We start from the raw sequence: 22,503 nt of genomic DNA on the forward strand, positions 1-22,503 counted from the left end.
CTGTTTGTTTTCTATCCTTGTTATTTGAATGGAGAAAATAAATCCTGAGGAATTATTGTGATAAAAGAAACATAAGTCAAATACGTATATTTATTTAAAAAAAAAAAACTACTGATCATCCTGTCCTGTCACTCAAGGAAGAGTCAGAAGGAGATTTCATAATCTCTTGTATATTAACCCCACAAATGCAACTGCAAAAAATCATCTTCCATGTATATGACACTCCATCTCCTGATTTTGACACTCCATTTCCACTGACTTTGCAGTAGTTTCTGATGGATCTGTTTGCCTGAAGTATTTTCCCATTAAACTCATTTTCATAAAGCATAGGTTTGACTGCTCTACTCAATAAACTGTGATGGATCCCTCCAGGATCAAGTATAAAGTGATCTGTTTGGTATTCAAAGTCGATCCCAACCTAGCTCCCTGTTACCTGTTCAGTTTTCTTAAATCTTATTCTCTAATGTATGTTCTTCAATCCAGGATCTTCTCTGAACAAGATACACCATCTCTCAGTTCTGGGCATTTCTGACTAGAATGTTTTCCCTCTTTCATTAAGCTTATTAATCTTCCTCTAAGGTCCAACTTAGACCTGTCACCTTCAAGAACCCTTCCCCAACACTTAATCTTTGTTCTCAGTCCTTTATGCCCTCCCCCTTCCCAACATCACTTTACATTTAGATATATAGATATACAGATATATACATATTTATAATTTTTACATATTTTCATAATCATAGGAGCATTGGCATCTGAGTCCCCTTCTGTATTTAGATTCCTAGTAATATGACATATCTCCTTCCCTTCAATAGAACATAAGGTCCTTGAGGGAAGGGACTATCTTATTTTTGTCTTTGAATACCCATCCCCTAGCATGACACCTTCTATGTGCACACAGTAGGCACTTAACAGATGTTTGTTTAGCTGAATTGGGTCAAGATAACCCAGGAATAAGGACCAACATGTTCATTAGGAAATATCATCATTATTTCATTTATATTACACTTACTATGTGCCAACTACCGTACTAAGTGTTTTACAATTATTAGCTCATTTGATCTTCATAAAAATCCTGGGAAGCAGGTGCTCCTAGCTCTCCAGCATCCCTTTCACCCCTCAAAGGCCATTTTTGCAAAGTAAAGTGACCCCAGCACCTCCCAAAACCCAGGAACCTTGCTTTAAGTCCTTTTCCTGACCTTTCCCTATCTCATCTTTCTCCGGTTGATATAATTCCAGGAGCACCAAAATTTAATTAGTGCAGAGTTAAGTTGAAGATGACTAGCTCTGAGATCTGTATCTAGTCTCTTTGTGTTTCTTCCAAAAGAGGGAGAGAGCTCAGCTGATATGCTGATGATCTGGGAACCTCAGAGATTTGGGCAATTTATTGATAAACAACACAATTACTAATCAGATTTGAGAGAAAATAAAACTATGGCCCTTTACATAGTCAAAAGGTAGTTTTAATGAGAAGAAAAAAATCACCAATTCGCCTTTTCATGAAGATTCATGTGGGGCTGCCTGTCTGAAATTTCCTTTGGAAAGTAAATTAATTACTTCTGGACCCGGATGGGTCCAATGTATATTTTTTTAACTTGCTCTGCCAGTCTGGTGAAGTAGTAGATTTGAAGTTTAGAAAGCCTGAATTTAAATCCCTACCTTTGATGATTATTATCTATGTGACCCTGGGCAAGGAGCTTACATTCTACTGGTGGGTCACACAAAACCTATTAGTGACTTAGTGACTAATTCCAATCTGTGGTTAAGTCACTGACAAGATTGGACAAGGCTTTCAAAATTCCTCATTCTCCCCCCTTTCCCCCAATGATCCTAGGGAGTTGCTAAGGCACACAAACATTGGTGATAATAATAACAGAATAAACATTTGTGAAGCACCTACTATGTGCCAGACACTGTGCTAAGTGCTAGAGGTGCAAGAAAGACAAAAGACAATCCCTCCTCTCAAGCAGCTTATGTAATAATAATACCTGACAAAAAGAAGAATTGAACAAGAATGTATTAAGCACCTACTATGTGCCAAGCACCGTGCTAAGTCCTGGGGAAGCAAACAAAAATAAAGACAATCCCTGCTGTCAAGCTGCTTATGGAATATTAATACTGACAATAATAATAATTGAACAAGAATGTATTAAGCACCTGCTATGTTCCAGGCACTGTGCTAAATGCGGAGGATACAAATAAAGACAATCCCTGCCCTGAAACAGCTTACAAAATAATAATATTGACAATAATGATAATTGAACAAGAATGCATTAAGTACCTACTATGTGCTAGGTGCAGTGCTAAGTGCTGGGAAAGTAAAGAAAGACAAAATACAATTCCTGCTCTCAAGGAACTTTACTAATAATAACAATAACATGCACGAATAACTAGAACCTTCATCCCCAAATTGTTATATATTTCAAGTGAGGTGACTATATATTGTGTCTCACTTTGTGAAATCTAGAGTTTTTATAACACTTTAAGGTTTGCAAATTGCTTTGCAAACATCACCTCTCTTGATCCTCACAATTACCTTAGTATTATCCCCATATTGAAGATAAGGATACTGAGTATCAGAGAGGTTAAATTATTTGTCCAGAATAACACCAGTATCAAATATTTGAGAGAGTATTTGAACCCAGGTCTCTCTTGAACCCAGATCTCTCCTGAGATCAAGTCTAGCACCCTATTGTCCTTTGTCTGTAATCACTCTGAGACTCAGTTTCCCCATGTGTCAAACAGAGATAATATTAGTGTTGCTCACCTCAAAAAGTCACTAATGAGTAAAGTGTTTTATAAGGAAACATTCTACATCACTATTATTATTGATGCCATGAAGTACAATGGACAACCAGTATTCTGGGTTCAATCTCTGATCTGATTCATCTCTCTCTACTTTTTTTGGGGGGGAGGAAGGGGAAAGATGCTGCAAGGCAATCAGAGGTAAGTGACTTGCCCAAATCACACAACTGTTTGTGGTTGGACTTGAACTCAGGTCCCCCTGACCCCAGAGCCAGTACTCTATCCACTACCTTCCCCAATTCTTTAAGATTTAAGCCATTTAAGATATGTTTTATCAAAAACCATGCCTCTGAGCTCAGGCATTGTCCTAAACCTTGAGGTCTTTTCCCTTTTATCTCTGGGAAAAAAATGTATTTTCCAAACTTAGAAATCCTGTGGTTTGGGGGTTTTTCTCAAGAATTATTTCTGATTTTGATTCACATAAATACTTTCTGGTGGGAAAAAAAACTATTTTTTCAATCAAAAAGAGTCCAGATTTTATCAACAACCACCTTCAGGCCAACTCCCGCCAAGTTTTGCAAAGTAAAAAGAATTAAAAGATGTCCAATTCCTCCCAGATCTTTTCCTCTCTTTGGACCAATAGCAACAACAAAAACCTTAAAGGGCTTCCTAGTCTACCTGCAGGCTCTGAAGACGGTATTTTATACCAAACCTTTCTAGAGGAGCAGACACAGTCTCAGGATGGTGAGAACTCAGCACTTATTTTTTTAAATTAATAATAGTTGTGATCTGAGAGTTCTCTAGTCCCCTTAATGGAGGAGGAATGGTTCTGAAGGCACAGCTGCTCCCATCCCGAATCTCTGGGGTCTCCACTATGAAAGATAAAGCCAACGGATGAGCTAAAGAAAAACAGAGCACACGCAGAGATATTCACTCTGTTGGTTCAAACAGCAACCTGCCAAGAACATGTAAGAACCACCTGCTGGATTTGGACAGGCTCAGAAGCCCAACCATTAATTCAGAGAAGCTATAGAGATACCCTAAGGTAAGCACTTAGAATGAGTTAATATTACACAAAACTGTGGATTAGAGGATGCTTATTATGATGATAATAATAATAGCTGCTGACATTTACATAGTGTTCTAAGATTTTAAAAAGGCTTTACAACAGTTATATCATCTGCATCTCATAACAGCCTTGTGCAGTTGATGTTACAGATGTCATAGCAATAACTAAGGTGTGCAATCAGAGCTTTGCACCCCAAAACGAGATTCAAAAGGTGCTTCAAGTTCTCATAATTATTCAAGCAACGGAGAAATAACAGAGCTGGGAATCCAGTCAGAAAAAAAAGAAAATCCTTTTAATTAGAAAACTATTAGAGGGCCTATTTCTTGGAGTATCCCTTTCCAAATGATTTAAAAGAATGATTTTAGACTGTATTTTGTATCACTTATCCCAGATATGTTTTGTGCAGCCCTAGGTGATACAGTGGATAGAGTGCAGGAATCAAGACTCATCTTTATGAGATCAAATTTAGCCTCAAATACTTACTAGTTGTGTGATCCTGGGCAATACACCTAACCCTATTTGCCTCAGTTTTCTCATCTGTAAAATGGGCTAGAGAAGAAAATGGCACACCCCTGAAGTGTCTCTGCCAAGAAAATCCCACATGGGGTCACGATGAGTCAGACATAACTGAAATGACTGAACAACAATAAGGAAAAAACTATTCATTCTATTTTACAGATGAGGAAACTGAGACTTAAATTATTTGCCTGGGTCACATAGCTAGTCCATCTCAGTGGCAGAATTTGAACAGATGTTTTTCCTCTCTCAAGTACAAGGTTTTACTAAGACAGCATGATGAAGTGGCAAAAAGTATGGCTTGTAGAGCCACTGCTGCAACAACCATCTCTCCCAAATCCCAAGCAAGATGTTCAGACCTCCCATCGTAGGCTGAGACAAGCATGGTAGGGTGGATTGTGGAATAGCCTTGGAATCTGGATGTTAGGGGCTAGACAGACCTGGATGATGCATCTAATTCAATTCCCTAAATTTACAGATGAAGGAGATTGGAACTCAGTCTGATTCAAGGCTATACAGGTGGTACAGTCAGAATTTGAACTCAGGTCAGTCAATCAATAACTATCATCTATTAAGTTCTGAACTACCTGCCAAGAAATGTTTAAAGTACTGGGGATACAAAAGAAAGAGGTGGAAGGAAGAAAAGAGCCAGTTCTTTCTCTAAAGAACTCACAGTCTACTAAGGGAGACAATGTTCAAACAATTATATACAAACAACAAAGATAGCGGATAAATTGGGGGTAATCTCAGAAAGAAGATACCAGGGTTAAAAGTAACCTTAGAGGCCACCATCAAAGTTCATTTTATATATGAAGAAACTGAGGCACACAGAAGTTAATTAAGGTCACACAGGATGCTGTACTGGGTATGCTAAGGGAACTTCTGGATCAAATGTTCTGGGATGCTAAAATTCTAAACAACCATCACGTGGACATGACTTCCTCAGCATTGGGGAAATCCCTTTAAAAAAATACGAAACTATAAATGACTATATCAAGAACTTCCTGAAAATAAATCTTGACCTAGAGGAGAATAAAACAGGAGTTGTATGGGACTCAAAGGGGGACACGTAAGAAGATCTGGATTCTGCCAATGTCTTACTCTGTGATAATACATAGTAATAATGATAAGAATAACAAGAGTCAGGAAGAGCTGGGCTAAAAACATCCAGCCTCTGACACACTGTGTGATTGGCAAATCAAACTCTCTGGTTGTCTCAGTTTCTTCATATGAAAAATGGAGCAGGTGTATAAAAATTGCACCTACCTATTGCAACTTGTTGTGAGGATGAAATGAAACAATATTTGTAAGCATTTTGCATAGTCTCTAGCACATGATAGAGTGAAAAAGAGAAAAGGATAAATCTTACCCAGCCTTCATAGGGCTGATCACAGCTCCTACATAAACAAACTTGTTCTTGCTTTCTAGCTGCCTTTACTTACTTGGGTGTTTCTCTCCTGATCTTAGGCCAATGGGGATCCCCAGGATGGAGGTCAGGAAAGCAATGTCAAGAACCTTAAGCAATCTGGAGACCTGGAGGGACTAATGAACTGTAGCTGGCTGGTAGTTTTCACATCTAAGAACAGACCCCAGCAAGAGGACTAGACTGAGTCTGGCATTTTGTCAGCAGAGTTGTAAGCCCAGCAACAAGCTGAGATGAAATCTAAAATGCCAAATTAGCACTATCACAAGCTGCTTCATGGAGTTACCTCCTAGCAATCTCTGTCGGTAGACAAGTTATGGTATTGAATTCTATTTTAAATTTGGTGAATGAGAGAGTGTGGTATTTAGTAATTTTTTACAGTTATAAATTACCTATCTGATATCTGGTTCATATGGTACATTGAATACTATTTACCAATTGCCTTGGGAAGACATGAGCCATAACCCAAGCCCTAAGCAATTTTTCCAAATGAAGGGGACATAACTGTAACATCCAGGCTAGCTTTCTGGAGGATCTCTGGATGGGCCTTGGTCTTAGGTGAAGAAGTGATGAAGGCAGGAGAGCCACTATGAGGCTGGTCAAGGATAGAGTCTGGCATCTAAGATCGAGCTGGAGCACTGACACGTGTCTCCAGTCTCTCAGCCCTTAAATACTTTAGTATCATTACATCACTACAGCATACTGAGCATGTGCGATCTGCAGAACCATTAAATCACCATATCACACTAAGTATATGCTAACTAGAGTGATTACATCATTACATCACACTAGTATATGTTAACTAGAGAACCATTATCTCATCAATCACACTGAGTAAACACCTTGCTGTAAGTATCCTTGTTTCAAGTATACTTTTCTCAGAGTTTCCCAATATCTGGGGTCCTCTACACATAACAAACTAACAAGTTTGAGAAAGGGGAAGCTGATCCATTTAATTAGAAGCAGGATCACCCAAAGCTAAACCCAAACCAACAGCAGGGATTAGCTCTGTGCCCCCAGCGCTTTGGGTCTAGCTTAGGTTTCTCTAAGTTATTGTCAGAGGCAGGATGTGAAACTAGATTTTCCTCATTCCAAGGTTGACTCTCCATGGCCTTTGATAATTTGTATGATTAGTAGTATATTATTACAAGCTTGTACATTTTTATATGCTTTTACTTGCAAAGAGGCTATTTGTCCAATGTAGAAATCTGGGGAATTTAATTCCACAACACGCTGTTGTAATTAACTACAAAGATCTGGATTTATGGTAAGTCAAAACCATGTCCCCAAAAACAGTTATGTGCAACAGAAATCTTACAGTCCTGCCACCAGCATTAAAAATGGCAGAAACATCAGTATACATTTCAGTGCCTGGTATAAAGTTTTGCTTGTTTCTCATTGATCTGTTTTAAAATGATATTAAATAATTCATGGAAAAAGGAATTTTGGTGATGCTACTTTTAGGTATGCATCCAGAGAAGAGAAGGAGAAGGGAGAGAAAGAAGAGAGAAGAAATACAAATACAAGGGAAAATAAAGTCCCTCCCCTCACAGAGCTTATATTCTAAAAAGAATAAGATAACACAGAAAACTGCTTTAAAACTAGAGGTTGTACAATGGTTGATTGAGGCCAGTTCCAATGATGTTGTGATGAAGGGAGCCATCTACAGCTACAGAGAAGACTGTGGTAACTGAATGTGGATTATAATATAGCATTTTCACTCTTTTTGTTGTTTGCTCACATTTTGTTTTCTTTCTCATTTTTTCCTTTTTGATCTGATTTTTCTTGTGCAGCATGATATTTATATAAATATGTATACATATATTAGATTTAAAATATTTTTAATATGTTTAACATATGTTGGATTACTTGCCATCTAAAGGAAGGGATGGGGGAAAGGAAGGGAAAATTTGGGACACAAGGTTTTGTAAGGGACAATGTTGAAAAATTATCATGCATGTGTTTTGAAAATAAAAAGCTTTAATTAAAAAATTAAAAGTAGAAGTTGTAGTACATGGGTAGGTAGTATTTATTTTAAGTTTTGGAAGTTAGAAACAGGACCAAGAAAGGGATGAAGGCTAGCTTGGATTCCTCCATAAAAATGGAGACCCCCAAGAAGAACATCCCAATGGGAGAAGGGGGCTACTCTTACAAAGCATATCCCAGGTTTAGAAGTCTCTAGAAATAGTTTTATATTCCAGAGAGAGTAGACCCCAGATACAGAGGGAATTTCTAGGACAAACAAGTGGTCAAGTCATAAATGAATTCCAAAAGCCAGGAACAGGACCAGGAATAAAATAACACATTTTGGACTAGAAGGGTCTCAGGAGACCATGTACTTCAGTCTCAAGCACATGAGATCATAGATACAGATTAGAAGAGCTTTAGAGACCAATCTAGCCCAATATCCCAATTTACAAATGCAGAAACTGAAAACAAGAAATATCAAGTAAGTTGCCCAATGTCACATGGATTATAGGTAGAAGAGGACAATCTGAACTCGTTTCCTCACCTGTAAAGTGAAGAAGTAGACTGTGATATCTTAAAAGATCTACTTTGAGCTTTGAGCTCCAATCGTGACTCCATGGCTGGCCCTCTTCACATTACATCCCATATTCCTCTTTCCATTTAGGATATGCCATATAGCACTACATGGGATTGTCACAACAAGCTGATGAAGAGCCAAAGGTATCTCTCCCACCCACTCCCCATCATACCTTAATGACATCTTCATCTGTGGACTTACACTCCACTTCATCTGAAACATCGACCACAGAGCCATTCTCTCCAACAGCAACCACTTTGACTGGAACAGAGACCGTCTTCCCCGTCAGAATAGCTGTGTTCAATATTTCCGTGTCCTAAACGTAGCCACACATGTATACACACACACACACACACACACACACACACACACACAAGAAGAAAAAGAAGATAAATTAGTAGGCAGGGATGCTAAATGTGGGGTTCTTCCCCCAGGAGTTCCCTGACCTTTATCCCTGCCTTGCAATTTTAAAAAATTATATGTATGGGGAAAGTCATTTGCTTATTCCAAATAGAAAATTACCAACTAGTCCATAGTTTTCATTCCTAGAATTAGATAATTAAGCACATTTCCTCTGCCATCTTCTCCATGCCTCCCTACTAGTGAGGTCATTTGTCACACTCTCTAGATCTCCTGCTCAAGCTCTGCCTTCTCTCCCCACCTCCCGACCCAGACATGTTAGACATCATAAGTACTAGGATAAAAGTCATTTTCAATATTTTCCAAATTGCTGGTAAAGACGTGTTTGGGGAAGTGATTTCCTGCTTTTCAAGGCTTAATTACATGGTGAGTGAAGCCTTCATTTCAATGTTGAATTAGAAAACACCACAGCACAATGAACAGCAGAATACCAAATGCAAATCTGAAAGTTTTTTTTTCCCATCAGCCCTTCACTGATGTCCTCCCACATGGACCACCTGGAGACATTCTGCTGGCCATTAAGCTTCATTCTGTCTCCTCCTCCACAGAGCTATCCCTCTAATGATCCCATTAGTTGTGCCTTTATCTGTACTTCTGTGTGGATTAAATTTGATAAATTACCCTTAAATGGCCAGCTACTGGGATCCCTAGCTTGAGGGGCTTTGGTAAATGCCACCAAATAATGAGAATTGATGAAAATGAGGAGGATCTGCTCCTCAAGAGTATCTCAGGTGAGAAAGGATCTCAGTAGGTTCACAGAATCACAGAATGAAACAGACCTTAAAGACCATTTAATCAGATCCCTTCATTTTACAGAAAAGGAAACTGAGTCCCAGTAAGGTTAAATAATTTGCCTAAGGACCAAAAGAACATAGATCTAGAACTAGAAGGGACTTCAGAAATGATCTAGTCCAACCCCTTCATTTTGTAAAAAGAAAAAATGAGTCTAAGGGAGTTTATAAGTGATTTCCCAAGATCACCCATGTAATAAGCATTAGATATGGGATTTAAATGTAGTTCCTTTGGACTCCAGAAAAATGTTCTTTACATTGTACTACACTGTGTTCTTCCCCAATCACTGAATAATAATCTGCTCTGTGACATCTCTGACAGCAGGTAATCAATTGATAACCTACTGCCATATCTCATTTTTTCCTAACACTCTCCAGTGGTGATGGGGGAACCCATTCTTATGTTGTCATTCATTTATGAAGTACTTATTATATGGCAGGCATATGCTAAGTTTTAGGAATACAAAGAAAAGTCGAAGTACAGTGCCTGTCCTCAAGGAGCTTTCATTCTAATGGAGGAAACAGCAATGTAAATTACTGGATTTCTATCCAGATGAGATGGATGGTAATTCAGAAGGAAGGCCCAAGCAACTGAGCCTAAGGCTACTACTTTGCAATTTTTATCCCCTGGTCTAAGTACAAAATGGGCTGCCATAGTGCATGGAACACTGAGCCTGGAGTCAGGTAGACTCATCTTTCTGAGTTCAAATCTAGCCTTTGAGACTTACTAGCTATGTGACGCTGAGTAAGTCACTTGACCTTGTTTGCCTCGTATTCTCATTTGTAAAATATGCTAGAGAAGGAAATGGCAGATCATCCAATAACTCTGCCAAGAAATCCCCAAATGAGGCCATGAAGAGTACGGCATGACTGAAAACAACCGAACAACAACAGTCCAAATCAGAATAAATCTAATACTTCTTCTCTATGACAACCCTTCAATTATTTGCAGATAGTCTACAGATCTCTCACCCCATTCCCACTCCCAATCTTCTCTTCTCTGGGATAAATTAGCAGGTCACAAACCTCACGTGGCACAGACTAATGGCCCTTTTTAGAAGTTCTCCAGTTTATCATTACTCTTGCTAAAATTGTTGTTACTCAGTTGTGCCCAATTCGTCATGACCCCATGGATCACAGGACATCAGTACTGTCTGAAGGAGAGCGGGTTTTTTGGCAGACACTAGGGTGGTTTGCCATTTCCTTCTCCAGTGGATTAAGGCAATAGATTTGACCTTTTAGTCAGCCTTCTCCAAACATTCACAAGAGTATTTCATAAGTCATTATTTGAATCCCTACCAAGTTAAATAAACTAACAAGAGTTGTCATCTATACACTTTCAGATGTGCAAAGAGTCCTTTGATTCCCTCAACGGCCTAAAGAAAGAGCCAGAGATAGGGACTCAGATTAGACTTGTGATTTCACTTGTTTTGAGAACTCCCACATGAGGAATTCCCTCTACCAAGGGAGATGTGCAACTCTTCTACAATGTATTGCTTAAATCACTATGAAGCTAAGTGACTTGTCAGAATCACACAGCTGAGTCAGAGCAAGCCATGAACTATGGCTCTCTCTATCCTACACTGAGATATATGGAATGTACGTACCCATTTTCACAGATGAAAAACTGATTAAGAGAGATTAAATGATTAGTTCAGGGTCACACAGCTTCAAAGCATTTGAGAATGTATTCAAACTGAGGTCTCCAAGTGAAACCTTCATTTTCACATCACCAAACTGCTTCATGGGGGAAAAGACTGAACCATTCATCAAAAGGCTGGCTTGTGTGTGTGTGGATGCGTGCAAGTGTGTGCACATGGTTTTTACAAGCCAGATGTTCCATGCCTCCAAAAGCTGCTTTACCCTGATTTATGGTGATCACTTTCACTCAAAACTGTCTATTATTCTGAATAGGAAAACAAAATATATCCTTCACAATAGCTAACCTCAAGCCTCATTACTGGCAGTGAATTCAGTGGTTTAAAGACCAGATAAGGTAAACCCAGAAAAAATGGTTATAGAGATAGTGGAAGTCAGTGGTGTTTAACCTTGTTTTTGTAGCCTCTCTCCTTTTGGCAATCTGGTGAAGCTTATAGAACTTTTTTTCTAAAACATGCTTTGAAGGCATAAGGAGTATATAGGATTTCAAAGGAAACTAATTTTAATGAAATAGTTGTCAAACTATTAAAATAAGTCCACTATCCTGGGTTAAGAACTCCTGAACATCAACATTTTTCCCTATAAGTTTACTTGCCTTGGTTATCAACACTTTTCTAACAAGATCACTAACCCCGGGTTAGTGGGCATCAACTCTGGACATCAACATTTTCCTAACAAGTTCAGTAGCCCCACTGAAACTTTGCAAACCAACATTTTCCTTAAAAGATCACTAGTGCCTGGTTATGGACCTCTGGAAGCCAAAATTTCCCTAATAAGTTCATGGGCCCTAGATTAAGAAGCCTTGGAAATCATTATTTTCCTTTATTAAAATATTTATTTTTTTTATTAAGGCTTTTTATTTACAAAGCATATGCATGGCTAATTTTTCCAACATTGACCCTTGCAAAACCTTTTGTTCCAAATTTTCCCCTCCTTCCCCCCCCATCCCCTCCCCTAGCTGGCAGGTAGTCCAATGCGTGTTAAATACATTGAAATACATGTTAAATCCAATATATGTATACATATTTATACACATATACTGCACAAGAAAAATCAGATCAAGAAAGAAGAAAAAGAAAAATTGAGAAAGAAAACAAAATGCAAGCAAATAAAAACAGAGAGAGTGAGAATGCTATATTGTGTTCCACACTCACTTCCCACAGGCCTCTCTCTGGATGTAAATGGCTCTCTTCATCACTGAACAAGTGGAACTGGTTTGAATCATCTCATTGTGGAAGAGAGCCACGTCCATCAGAATTGATCATCGTATAGTCTTGTTACCGTGTATAATGATCTCCTGCTTCTGCTCATTTCACTTAGCATCAGTTCATCTAAGTTTCTCCAGGCCACTCTGAAATCATCCTACTGGTCATTTCTTACAGAACAATAGTATTCCATAACATTCATATACCATAATTTATTCAGCCATTCTCCAATTGATGGGCATCCACTTAGGAAACCATTATTTTCCTAACAAGATTACCAGTTCCAGGTTATGAACTTCTGGATGCCAACATTTTGCAGATAAGTTCACTGATCTCAAGTTAAGAAACCTTGATTGTCGACATTTTTCGGTTTTGGTTGAGGGCAGGATCACACAGCTAGGAAATATTAAATGTCTGAGGTCAGATTTGAATTCAGGTCCTCCTGACTTCAGGACTAGTATTCTATCCACTGTGCCATCGAGCTGCCCAACATTTTCTTTTTTGTGTGTGTGTTTAAAATTCATTTATTGAAAACTGAAAAGGGAAAAATTAAACAGCTCCCCATGTAACAACAGTCTAATGTAAAAAGTACAGAAGCTCTATGAATCCAGAAAGGTTCCCTCCCTCATACTCCCTCACTGCCCTTCCCCCACATAATCCCTCCTCATGGAGGATCCGGAGAAATCCATGGGTGTTGCTTTGGCCAGAGGGAACCCCTTAAAAACAAGCCCTGAGCAGACTAAGCAGAATGGTTACAGGCCAACATTTTCTTAACAAGATCACCAACCCTTGCTTAAAAACCACATTTTTCCTGACAAGTTCATATGGGGCCTCAGGTTCAAAATCTTTGGACTTCATTTTTCTAACTAGATAGTATCCACAGAGATGGTGGGGAGCCTTGAAATGATGTGTAAAAGGATTTATTGGAGGATCTTAGCATTTCTGCAGTGCTAGAAAGAAGACTTGACTTGGAGACAGAAAACCTAAAATCAAATATTAATCTGCTTGGGCAAATCACTGAGTTTCAGGTTCCTTATCTACAAAATGAAGGGATTAGGCTACTAAGGTTCTTTCTCTCTCCAATTTCATGATTTTATGTTTAGCCTAGGAAAAAAATAGTTAAGGAGTCATGAAAACCATCTTCAAGTATTTAAAAGATTGTTTTTCAGAAAAGGGATTTGCCTTCTTCTGCTTGGGCCTAAAGCGCAAAACTAGCTGCAATGGGGAAAGTTACAATTGATATCTGAAAATTGATATATTGATATCTGAATTGACATCTGAAAGAATTTCCTAGTATGTAGAGTTATACATCTGTGCAATGAATTACCTTGGATGATGACCACTCATTGATAATATTGGAGAATGGGTTTTTGCTCAGGTATAGGTTGGCCATTGAGGTTTCTCCCAACTAGGGCAACTAGGTGGCTCTATGGGTAAGCATTGGAGTCAGAAAAAATTAAGTTCAAATCTGGCCTCATACACTAACAATCTTGTTAGAAAAATATTGGTTTCCAAGACTTCTTTGCCTAGTGCCAATGAACTCACTGGTCTCAGGTTAAGAAACCTTAGAGACCAACATTTTCTTTAAGAGCCCCTGGCTATGAATGTCTGGATTCCAAAATTTCCCAACAAATGCATTGTATCTAAGTTAAGAAGCCTTGGAAACTATTATTTTCCTAACAAGATTTATCTAACAAGTTATGAAGCTCTAGATGCCAAATTGGCACCTAGAGGTTAATAACCAGGGTCTAGTGATTTTTTTAGAAAAATGTTGGTATTTCTTGGTTTCTTAACCTGAGGCCAGTGAACTTGTTAGGAAAATATTGGTGTCCAGAGGTCTTTAACCTGGGGTTGATGATCTTGTTAAGAAAGTGTGGGTGACCATGGAGCAAGTAAACTTGTAGGGGAAAAAATGTTGATGTTCAGGAGTTCTTAATCTGGGATAGTGCATTTATTTTAATAGTTGACAACTATTCCATTAAAATTAGTTTCATTAGAAACATTATGTATGGCAATAAGAAAAGAAAAAGGGATTAAAGGAATTAAAGTAGATAATGAGGAAACCAAATTATCACTCTTTGCAGATGAGATGATGGTATTCTTAGAGAACCCTAGAGAATGAACTAAAAAACTACTAGAAACAATTCACAACTTTAGCAAAGTTGCAGGATATAAAACAAATCTACATAAATCATCAGCATTTTTATATATTACCAACAAAGTCCAGTAGCAAGAGATACAAAGAAAAATTCCATTCAAAATAACTGTCGAACTATTTCAAAGTCCAGCTCTTTTTATACAGCAAAATAACTATTTGGACATGAATACATATATTGTGTTTAACTTATACTTTAACATACTTAATATGTATTGGTCAACCTGCCATCTGGGGGAAGGGATGGGGAGAAGGAGGGAAAAAGTTGGAACAAAAGGATTTGCAACTGTTAATGCTATAAAAAAAAAACTACCTATGCATATATCTTGTAAATAAAAAGCTATAATAAAAAAAAAAAGAAATCACACAGAAAAAAATCAAAAACAAAAAAAAAAAACTGTCGATAGTATAAAATATTTGGCAATCTATCTGTCAAGGGAAAGTCAGGAACTATATGAGCAAAACTACAAAACACTTTCCACACAAATAAAGTGGATCTAATCAGTTGGGAAAATATTGTGTTCATGGGTAGGCTGAGCAAATATTTTAAAAAACGACAATACTATCTAAATTAATCTACTTATTTAGTGTCACACCAATCTCCCAAGAAATTATTTTATAGAGCTAGAAAAATAATAACAAAGTTAATCTGGAAGAACAAAAAGTCAAGAATTTCAAGGGAATTAATGAAAAAATGCCAGTGAAGGTGGCTTAGTTGTGTCGGACCTAAAATTTTATTATATAAACTAGTGGTCATCAAAACCATTTGGTACTGGCTAAGAAATAGAGTAGTTGATCAGTGGAATAGGTTAGGGTCACAGAACAAAAAAGCCAATGACTATAGTAATCTAGTATTTGACAAATCTAAAGGCCATTTTGGGGATAAGAACTCACTATTTGATAAAAACTGCTAGGAAAATTGGAAACCAGTGTGGCAGAAACTAGGCATTGACCTACACTTAACACTGTACACCAAGATAAGGTCAAAATGGGTTCGTGATTTGGACATAAAGAGTAATATTACAAGCAAATTAGAAGAACATAGGATAGTATGTTTGCGACCAAAGAAGAACTGGAACGCATAACTGAACACCAGATAGATAATTTTGATTATATAAGTTAACAAGTCAATTTCCTAATCTGTCAAATGGAGATGATAATATTACCCATCTCCCAGAGTTGTTATGAAAATCAAATGAAATAATATTTATAAAGTGTTTAGCACAGTGCTTGGCACATAATAGGTATTATGCTAGTTATCATCATCCTCATCACCATCAATCATCATCATCATCCTCATCCCATTCCAACTTGGAAAAATCTATGATTCAATAACTAATCTCTTGCTCTGCTGCCTCACAAAGATGTCTTGAGGCTAGAATACATATTTGGACTCCAAAGCAACAAAGATAAAGAGATAAAAATCATGGAGTATTCCATAACTTCAATGCTTTGTCATTATTTGAAATAACAGAGTAATCTCAAAGCCAAGTAATATCGCAATGATGATGGGCTCTGCTCAATTTCAGCTTCCTGTGGGTCCTGGAAAGCTCAGGGAAAAAAATAAATAAGCCTAAAGCATACCAGTACACCCTCAACTGCTTAGTGCTTTTTTCTGACATTTCAGAATTACTCTAATTTTGATCAAATTCCATCTTTTTCTCTCCTTGTCCACAGACACCACAAATACAGATTTCTAAAACTACAAATCAGAAGTAAACTTCTCTTCAGGAAGAAAACAAAAGAAATGGGAGCATGTAGTACAATTTAAATGATGGCTTTCAATCCTAACACCCCATATTATATAACTACCAAAGTCTACATGGACCCCACTTTAAAGATTATTTTTGGATTCTGATAATATGTTATCTATAGAACAGTATATAATTTCACAGTTCCATTACCCACCCACTTGTCCCTCTAGAATGCAAAGAAAAGTCATTTTAAATAGGGGAAACCTTGGAGAAAGTCAATAAAAATTCACTTTGATTCAAGGCAGTATCAACTCAGTCACATCTGTAGGTTTTAGAAAAGATAAAATTTAATAGAAAAAATGTAAAGTCCTGAGTTTGGGCTTAAAAAATCAATGCCATGATTATAGGATGCTACTAAATAGCAGTTCAGGGGACAGGGGATTAATAAAATAAAAGTTGTTTGACTATCATCAGTATAAAAACACCCTTAAAAAGTTAATTATGGAGGTGGGTGTCTCACTGGTCTCTGACCTTATCAGAGCATCTCTAGAGGGTCCTGTTCAGCTCCGAATACCCTACCTTTTTTTTTTTTTTGCTGAGGTAAGTGGGGTCAAGTGACTTGCCCAGGGTCACACAGCTAGGATGTATTAAATGTGTAAGTCCAGATTTGAACTCAGGTCCTCCTGACTTCAGGGCTGGTGCTCTATCCACTGTGCCACCTAGCTGCCAGAATACCCTAGATTTTTTTATTGGCACTTATCATGACTTTCATTTCCAAATCTACTCCTCTTCTTTCTCTACCTACTATGTGCCAGGTACTAACTTAAATGGTTTTTTACAACTATTATCCCATTTGATCCTCACAACATTCCTGCAAGATAGGGACTATTTATTATCCTCATTTTACAATTAAAGAAACTGAGGCAGAAGTAAAATAATTTGCATAGGGTTGCACAGCTAGTATCTGGGACTAGATTTAAATTTGGAGTTTTCTGACTCCAGTACTTGTTCTCTGTGCATTGCATCATCTAGCTGCCTCTTTCTGGGAAGAAATAGAATTGTTCTGTTTGGTCCAGGAGGACAAAATCAAGAATAATGGAAAGAAAATAAATCAAGAGACAGATGTCAAGTGGGGGGGAGGGGGAAAGGTTCTGAATCAGTCCAATGTGAAGTGGACTGCTCGGGAAGTTGGCTGATATTCCCTTATGAGATTGATTCAAGCAGAAGGTGAGGGGTTCCTTGTCAGCAATACTATAGTGAAAATTCTTATACAGCTTCAAGCTGGTGGATATGATCACTTATGGGGACCCTTCTAACTCTCAGACTCTGTTTGAAAAAAACTCTTGTAGAGAATCCTCAGGGACCATTCAAACAGTCTACATAGCTAGTCCCCTATGGAGTCTAAAGGTGTCAGTAGACACATCCCATCTATCTGCTCAAGGAAGGATACTGGCCAGCGGATACCACTTAGGTCTCAGAGATTTTCTGGGTCAAGAGTACTGAGATCACAAGCAGGCTGGCTGTGATCTCCAAATGGATGGCCACTAGCAACAAAGAGATGGCCATTGCCTATTTTAAGGTCAGCAGAGCAAATGAAAAACATGAAATGTGCCCTAATTGTTAATACCCTTGGGGAAGGGAAAGGGAGAGGGAGGGAGAAGAGCTTCAGCTTCTTTCTGAAATGTTCATTGGAACACACTACTTCACAGCAGCACGGAGCCATCTCTATATATACACACCTTTGTTGTGCAAACTTTTTCAAGTACACGCTCTTTTTATCATAAGAAAAAGGAATGTCGTGTCCTGATACCTGGAAAGCAACTGTGTTATAATGGAAAGACTCCTGGACTTGGAGTCAGAAGGAACGGGGCAAACTTAGCAAGTCACAATCTTTCCAGGTCTTTGCTTCACCCCAATCTGGAATATGGGTATGATGATTCCCCACTAGGTAAAATAAGGCAATGACTGTAAAATGTTATCTAACATTAAAGCCCTAAATTTCAATGGGTCAGATATCTATGATTATATGCCTATCATATGCAAGGCACTGATGATACATAATAATAATAATAATAATAGTAATAATAATAATACTCAGTTTCTGCCCACTAGGAGTAACATTCTACTGGAAGGCAGGATAGGATAAGTCTTATACACAGAGAAGCAAATATATTTGAAATAAATGTGAGAGAGACAGAGACAGAGAGAAATAGAGTGAGAGAGAGAGCGAGAGAGAGAGAGAGAGAGAGAGAGAGAGAGAGCGAGAGCCAGAGCCAGAGCGAGCGAGCGAGAGAGAGAGAGAGAGAGAGAGAGCCCTAATGGAGAGTAGGGGAAATCTTGGAAGGCTTCTCAGAGGAGGTGGTACATGACCTGAACCTTGAAGAGGATTTTCACTGGTGGTGATGTGGAGGAAATGTACCAAGGAGTACTTGGAGAAATAATGGCAGGCTTGGACAGAGCAGGCCTACAAACTGAAATACTGAGGGGACAACCAAAGTTTTCAGTGTGAGGTGCTCTACTGTACACCAAAAACTCCGCTTCTTGTTCATATGTCCATGCATCCAAAATGGAACGATTTATCATGTGCCCATCTAGGACGATTTGGGGTTAGAGTGGCAGGGCCATGGCAGGTCCATTGATTTATAGAGTCCTGCAGCTCTCTGAGAAGGAGGAAGGCCTGATCTTGTGGCATTAGGGATGCAGCTACCACTGACTTTGTAAAACAGAAGTTTCATTACCAAGTTTTTGGATGTAGGCAGAGCCCAAGTCCCCAGGCAACCTAGAGCACAGTCTAATATATACAGCCCTCTCCAAAGGAATACAACACTTATCACACATAAAGAGGATAATAAGAAATATGGGGAAAGTCACCTAGTGGCTCCCCCAAAAGACACCGTTCTGCCACACTGATAACTCAGCCAGCTTTCTTACTCTTCTCAAAAAACAAAACAAAATAAAACCTCAGCCCTATAGTCAGAGGATGATGTCCAGTAGAGAGCTCTTCAGCCTAGAATCCTGGACTAACACCCCCTTAATGATGACGATAGTAGTTCACTTTTCTTTTGTGCTGTAATATTTGGAAAGCCCTTTTCTTATATTAGCTGATTTCATTTCACCTTCCTCCAACAGCCCCATGAAACAGGTATTATTATCTCTGCTTTATAGATGGGGAAATGAAGGCTCACAGAGGAGGTCATCGTCATCCACAAGCATTTACTAAGTGCCTCCAATGTGCTAAGCCCTGGGGAGACAAAAAGGGAAAAACATGGTTCCTACTTCAAGGAAGTCACAATCTAATGAGTAAGACAATATCTAAACAGTTGTATACAAGATAGATACAGTCTAATGGGGCAGAAAGGGTGGGGAATTGAATAGAGCATCAGGTCTGGAGTCAGAAAGATTCAATTTACCTAATTCAAATTTGATTTCACATACTTACTAGCTATGTGATCCTAAGCAAGACACTTCATTCTATTTGCCTCAGTTTCCTTATGTGTAAAATGATCTGGAAAAGGAAATGACTAACCGCCACATTATCTTTGCCAAGAAAACCCCTAAAGGGATCATGAACATTCAGACATGACTGAAATGATTGAATAACAATAATAACTACAGTGTAAATGGGAGGTAGGTAATTTGTTGGGGATCACATACTAATAGGTATCTAAGGCAAGATTTAAATCAACATCTTCCTAACTCTTCTCTTCATTAAAGCCCCCAATTATCTTTATACAAATCTAAAAGTATCAAAACTACTGGAGAAAATGGTGCCTTTGTTTAGCTTATTGGCCCATTGGATCACAGGGTCTTAGAAGTGGAAAGGGTCTCAGTGGTCAACATGCCCAACTCCCTCAATTTATTAATGAGCAACCTGAGCTCCAGAAAGATTCAAGGATTACTCACCATACAAGAAATAAGCAGGAGAGCAGGGATTCAAGTATAGGCTACCTGACTATCGTTCTTTCCAGTATATTATGGCAGCAGCTGTTCTTCCACTGACCCCACAGTTCAATCGCACATAATAAATGGATCAAAATTATCAATAGTTGTCACAGAACAACCAAAAAGTCAACATGTTCTTATATTGTATTGAAAGAAGCATAAAGTCTAGAACAAAATTAGGCATACAGTATGAAAGGAAGGAAATGAGTATTTATTGATCACTCTCTATTTGCCAAGCACTATGATAAGCATAAATATTACCTTATTTGATCTTCACCCCATGAGATCGGCGCTTATTATTATTATTATTATTCCCATTTTATCAATGAGAAAACTGTGATGGACAAAGATTAAGTGGTTTGCCCAGAATCTCATAGGAAGTATCTGAAGTCAAATTTGAACTCAGGTCTTTTTAAACTCCAGATTCAATACTCTATCCACTGCAACATTTACCATCAGGTGGTAGTATTCTTCTTGTACTCTATCCTAATCAACTCAAGACTAGATGATTATGTTCGGTTCTGGATGCCACATTTTAGAAGAGACATTGGTAAATTTAAATACATATCAAAGAGAGCAACTTTGGGGAGCCGATTAGATAAAGCAATGCACTTAGAGTCAAGGAGATCTGATTTCAAATCTTGCCTAAGACATTGAGTTAGTTGCAGAACCCTGGAGAGGTCTTAAGCCCCTCTGAACCTACTTTATTCATCGGCAAAATAAGGATATAGGCAGCAAGGTGATGCCATAGTGCACAGAGTACAGGAGGGAATTGGGAAGGCTCATCTTCATGAGTTCAAATCTAGCCTCAGACACTTCCTAGCTGTGTGACGCTGGACAAGTCACCTTATCCTGTCTGCCTCAGTTTCCCTACTATAAAATGAGCTGGAGAAGAAAATAGCAAACCACCCCAGTATCCTTGCCAAGCAAACCCCAAAGGGGATCATATAGAATAGGACACAATAAAATGCTTAAACAGCACAATGCCAAATAAATATAATAGCACCAATCTTACAGGGTTGCTGTGAGGCTATCATTAGGTAACAGAGGCTAAGAGCTAATCTAACCTTAACATGTGTCCTTCTGAACTTCAGTTTTCTCACCTGCAAAATGAGGCAGCTAGACTTAATGGGCTATAAGTTCACTTCCAACTCAGAATCTATAATCTGATGAGAAGTAGGAAGATGAAAAATTTCAAAACTGGTTGCAGGGACTACAGAAAAGTTTGGGTGGGAAAATGATTATTGGGTTCACATATCAGTAGTACTATCCCGAGGAAGAAGGCTTAAATTTGTTCAGTTCGGCCCAAGGTGGGGAAAAGGAGAAGAAAAGGGAGGAGAAAGAAGAAGAGGGGGAGGAGGAGAGAAAAAAGGAGGAGGAGAAAGAGGAAGAAAACTGGAAGCAATAAAAAGAAGCTGCAGAAAGGCAGATTGAGACCTGATGTCACGAAGGACTTCCCAGATCATTATAGATCACCCTCCCAAACTGGATAGATTCCCCCTTTATCTCAAGCTAGCTGACCAGCTGGGTGGAATATGGTAAGGAGTGTGATTCTTGGTTAGATACAAGTAGGCTAGATTGTCTTTGAGGTCCCTTCTGATTCAGAAAGCCTTTGAAAGGCAGGCTTGGAGTCTGGGGTTTCTTTTTAAAGGAGCGGCTATTACACCGTAAGCTTCCACCAATTCAGGTGGGTCCTGGTTATTCACATGGCCAGCTCTATCACTGCATAATAATTACATAAGTGTTTATCTCTAATTCCTTCTCGATTCCTGAATGCATTAGCACCTCACCAGAGCTCAGCTTAATTACAACTGTAACCTGCTAATAGTGTTTCTTTGTTGTCTGAAGGAATCTTCTTATCCTGCTCGGGCTAAATTAAAATTTAATACAACATCGGGTTGCCACAGAACTAGCAAGCAAATGACAGCTGTTTAATTAAAACCTAAACCTGATTAGATGGCCCTGCTGAGAGAAATACTCTAGAGGAAGAGGATGAAACTATTCAAACTCAAGTCCACAAGAATGACTTTATTTAAATATGAATAACCGTCTGTTGGAGTCTATGTAGGACCAGTTCCATACTGGAAACAAAAACTCCTGGAATATCACAGTTGAAAGGAAGCTCCAAGGCCATAGAGCCCAACCTGTATACTCAAAAACATTTCCATTTCCAAGGTAGCAAAACATAAGATTATCTAGTGTCATGGGCTCTCCACAGCAGATTGTTAGCCTCCGCATTTATATCTCTAAAATAGTCAAACACTACAAATCCAGGCTTGATTTATTATTTCATGATTGTTTAGACTTGACATGATGGAGAAAATGCTAATGATGCACATTAA

General features: G+C 38.4%; 1 protein-coding gene across 1 annotated transcript in view; it reads right to left on the reverse strand.

Moving 5' to 3' along the window:
- Positions 1-22,503, reverse strand: part of TMEM132B (transmembrane protein 132B) — a 660,968-nt gene that overhangs the window by 121,787 nt on the left and 516,678 nt on the right. Inside the window, exon 5 of the mRNA XM_051972617.1 lies at positions 8,468-8,611. Within this exon, the coding sequence (XP_051828577.1) occupies positions 8,468-8,611 (144 nt within the window). The remainder of the gene's footprint in view (positions 1-8,467; positions 8,612-22,503) is intronic.

The sequence above is a fragment of the Antechinus flavipes genome, chromosome 1, assembly GCF_016432865.1.
Source record: "Antechinus flavipes isolate AdamAnt ecotype Samford, QLD, Australia chromosome 1, AdamAnt_v2, whole genome shotgun sequence".
NCBI classification, from domain to species: domain Eukaryota; kingdom Metazoa; phylum Chordata; class Mammalia; order Dasyuromorphia; family Dasyuridae; genus Antechinus; species Antechinus flavipes.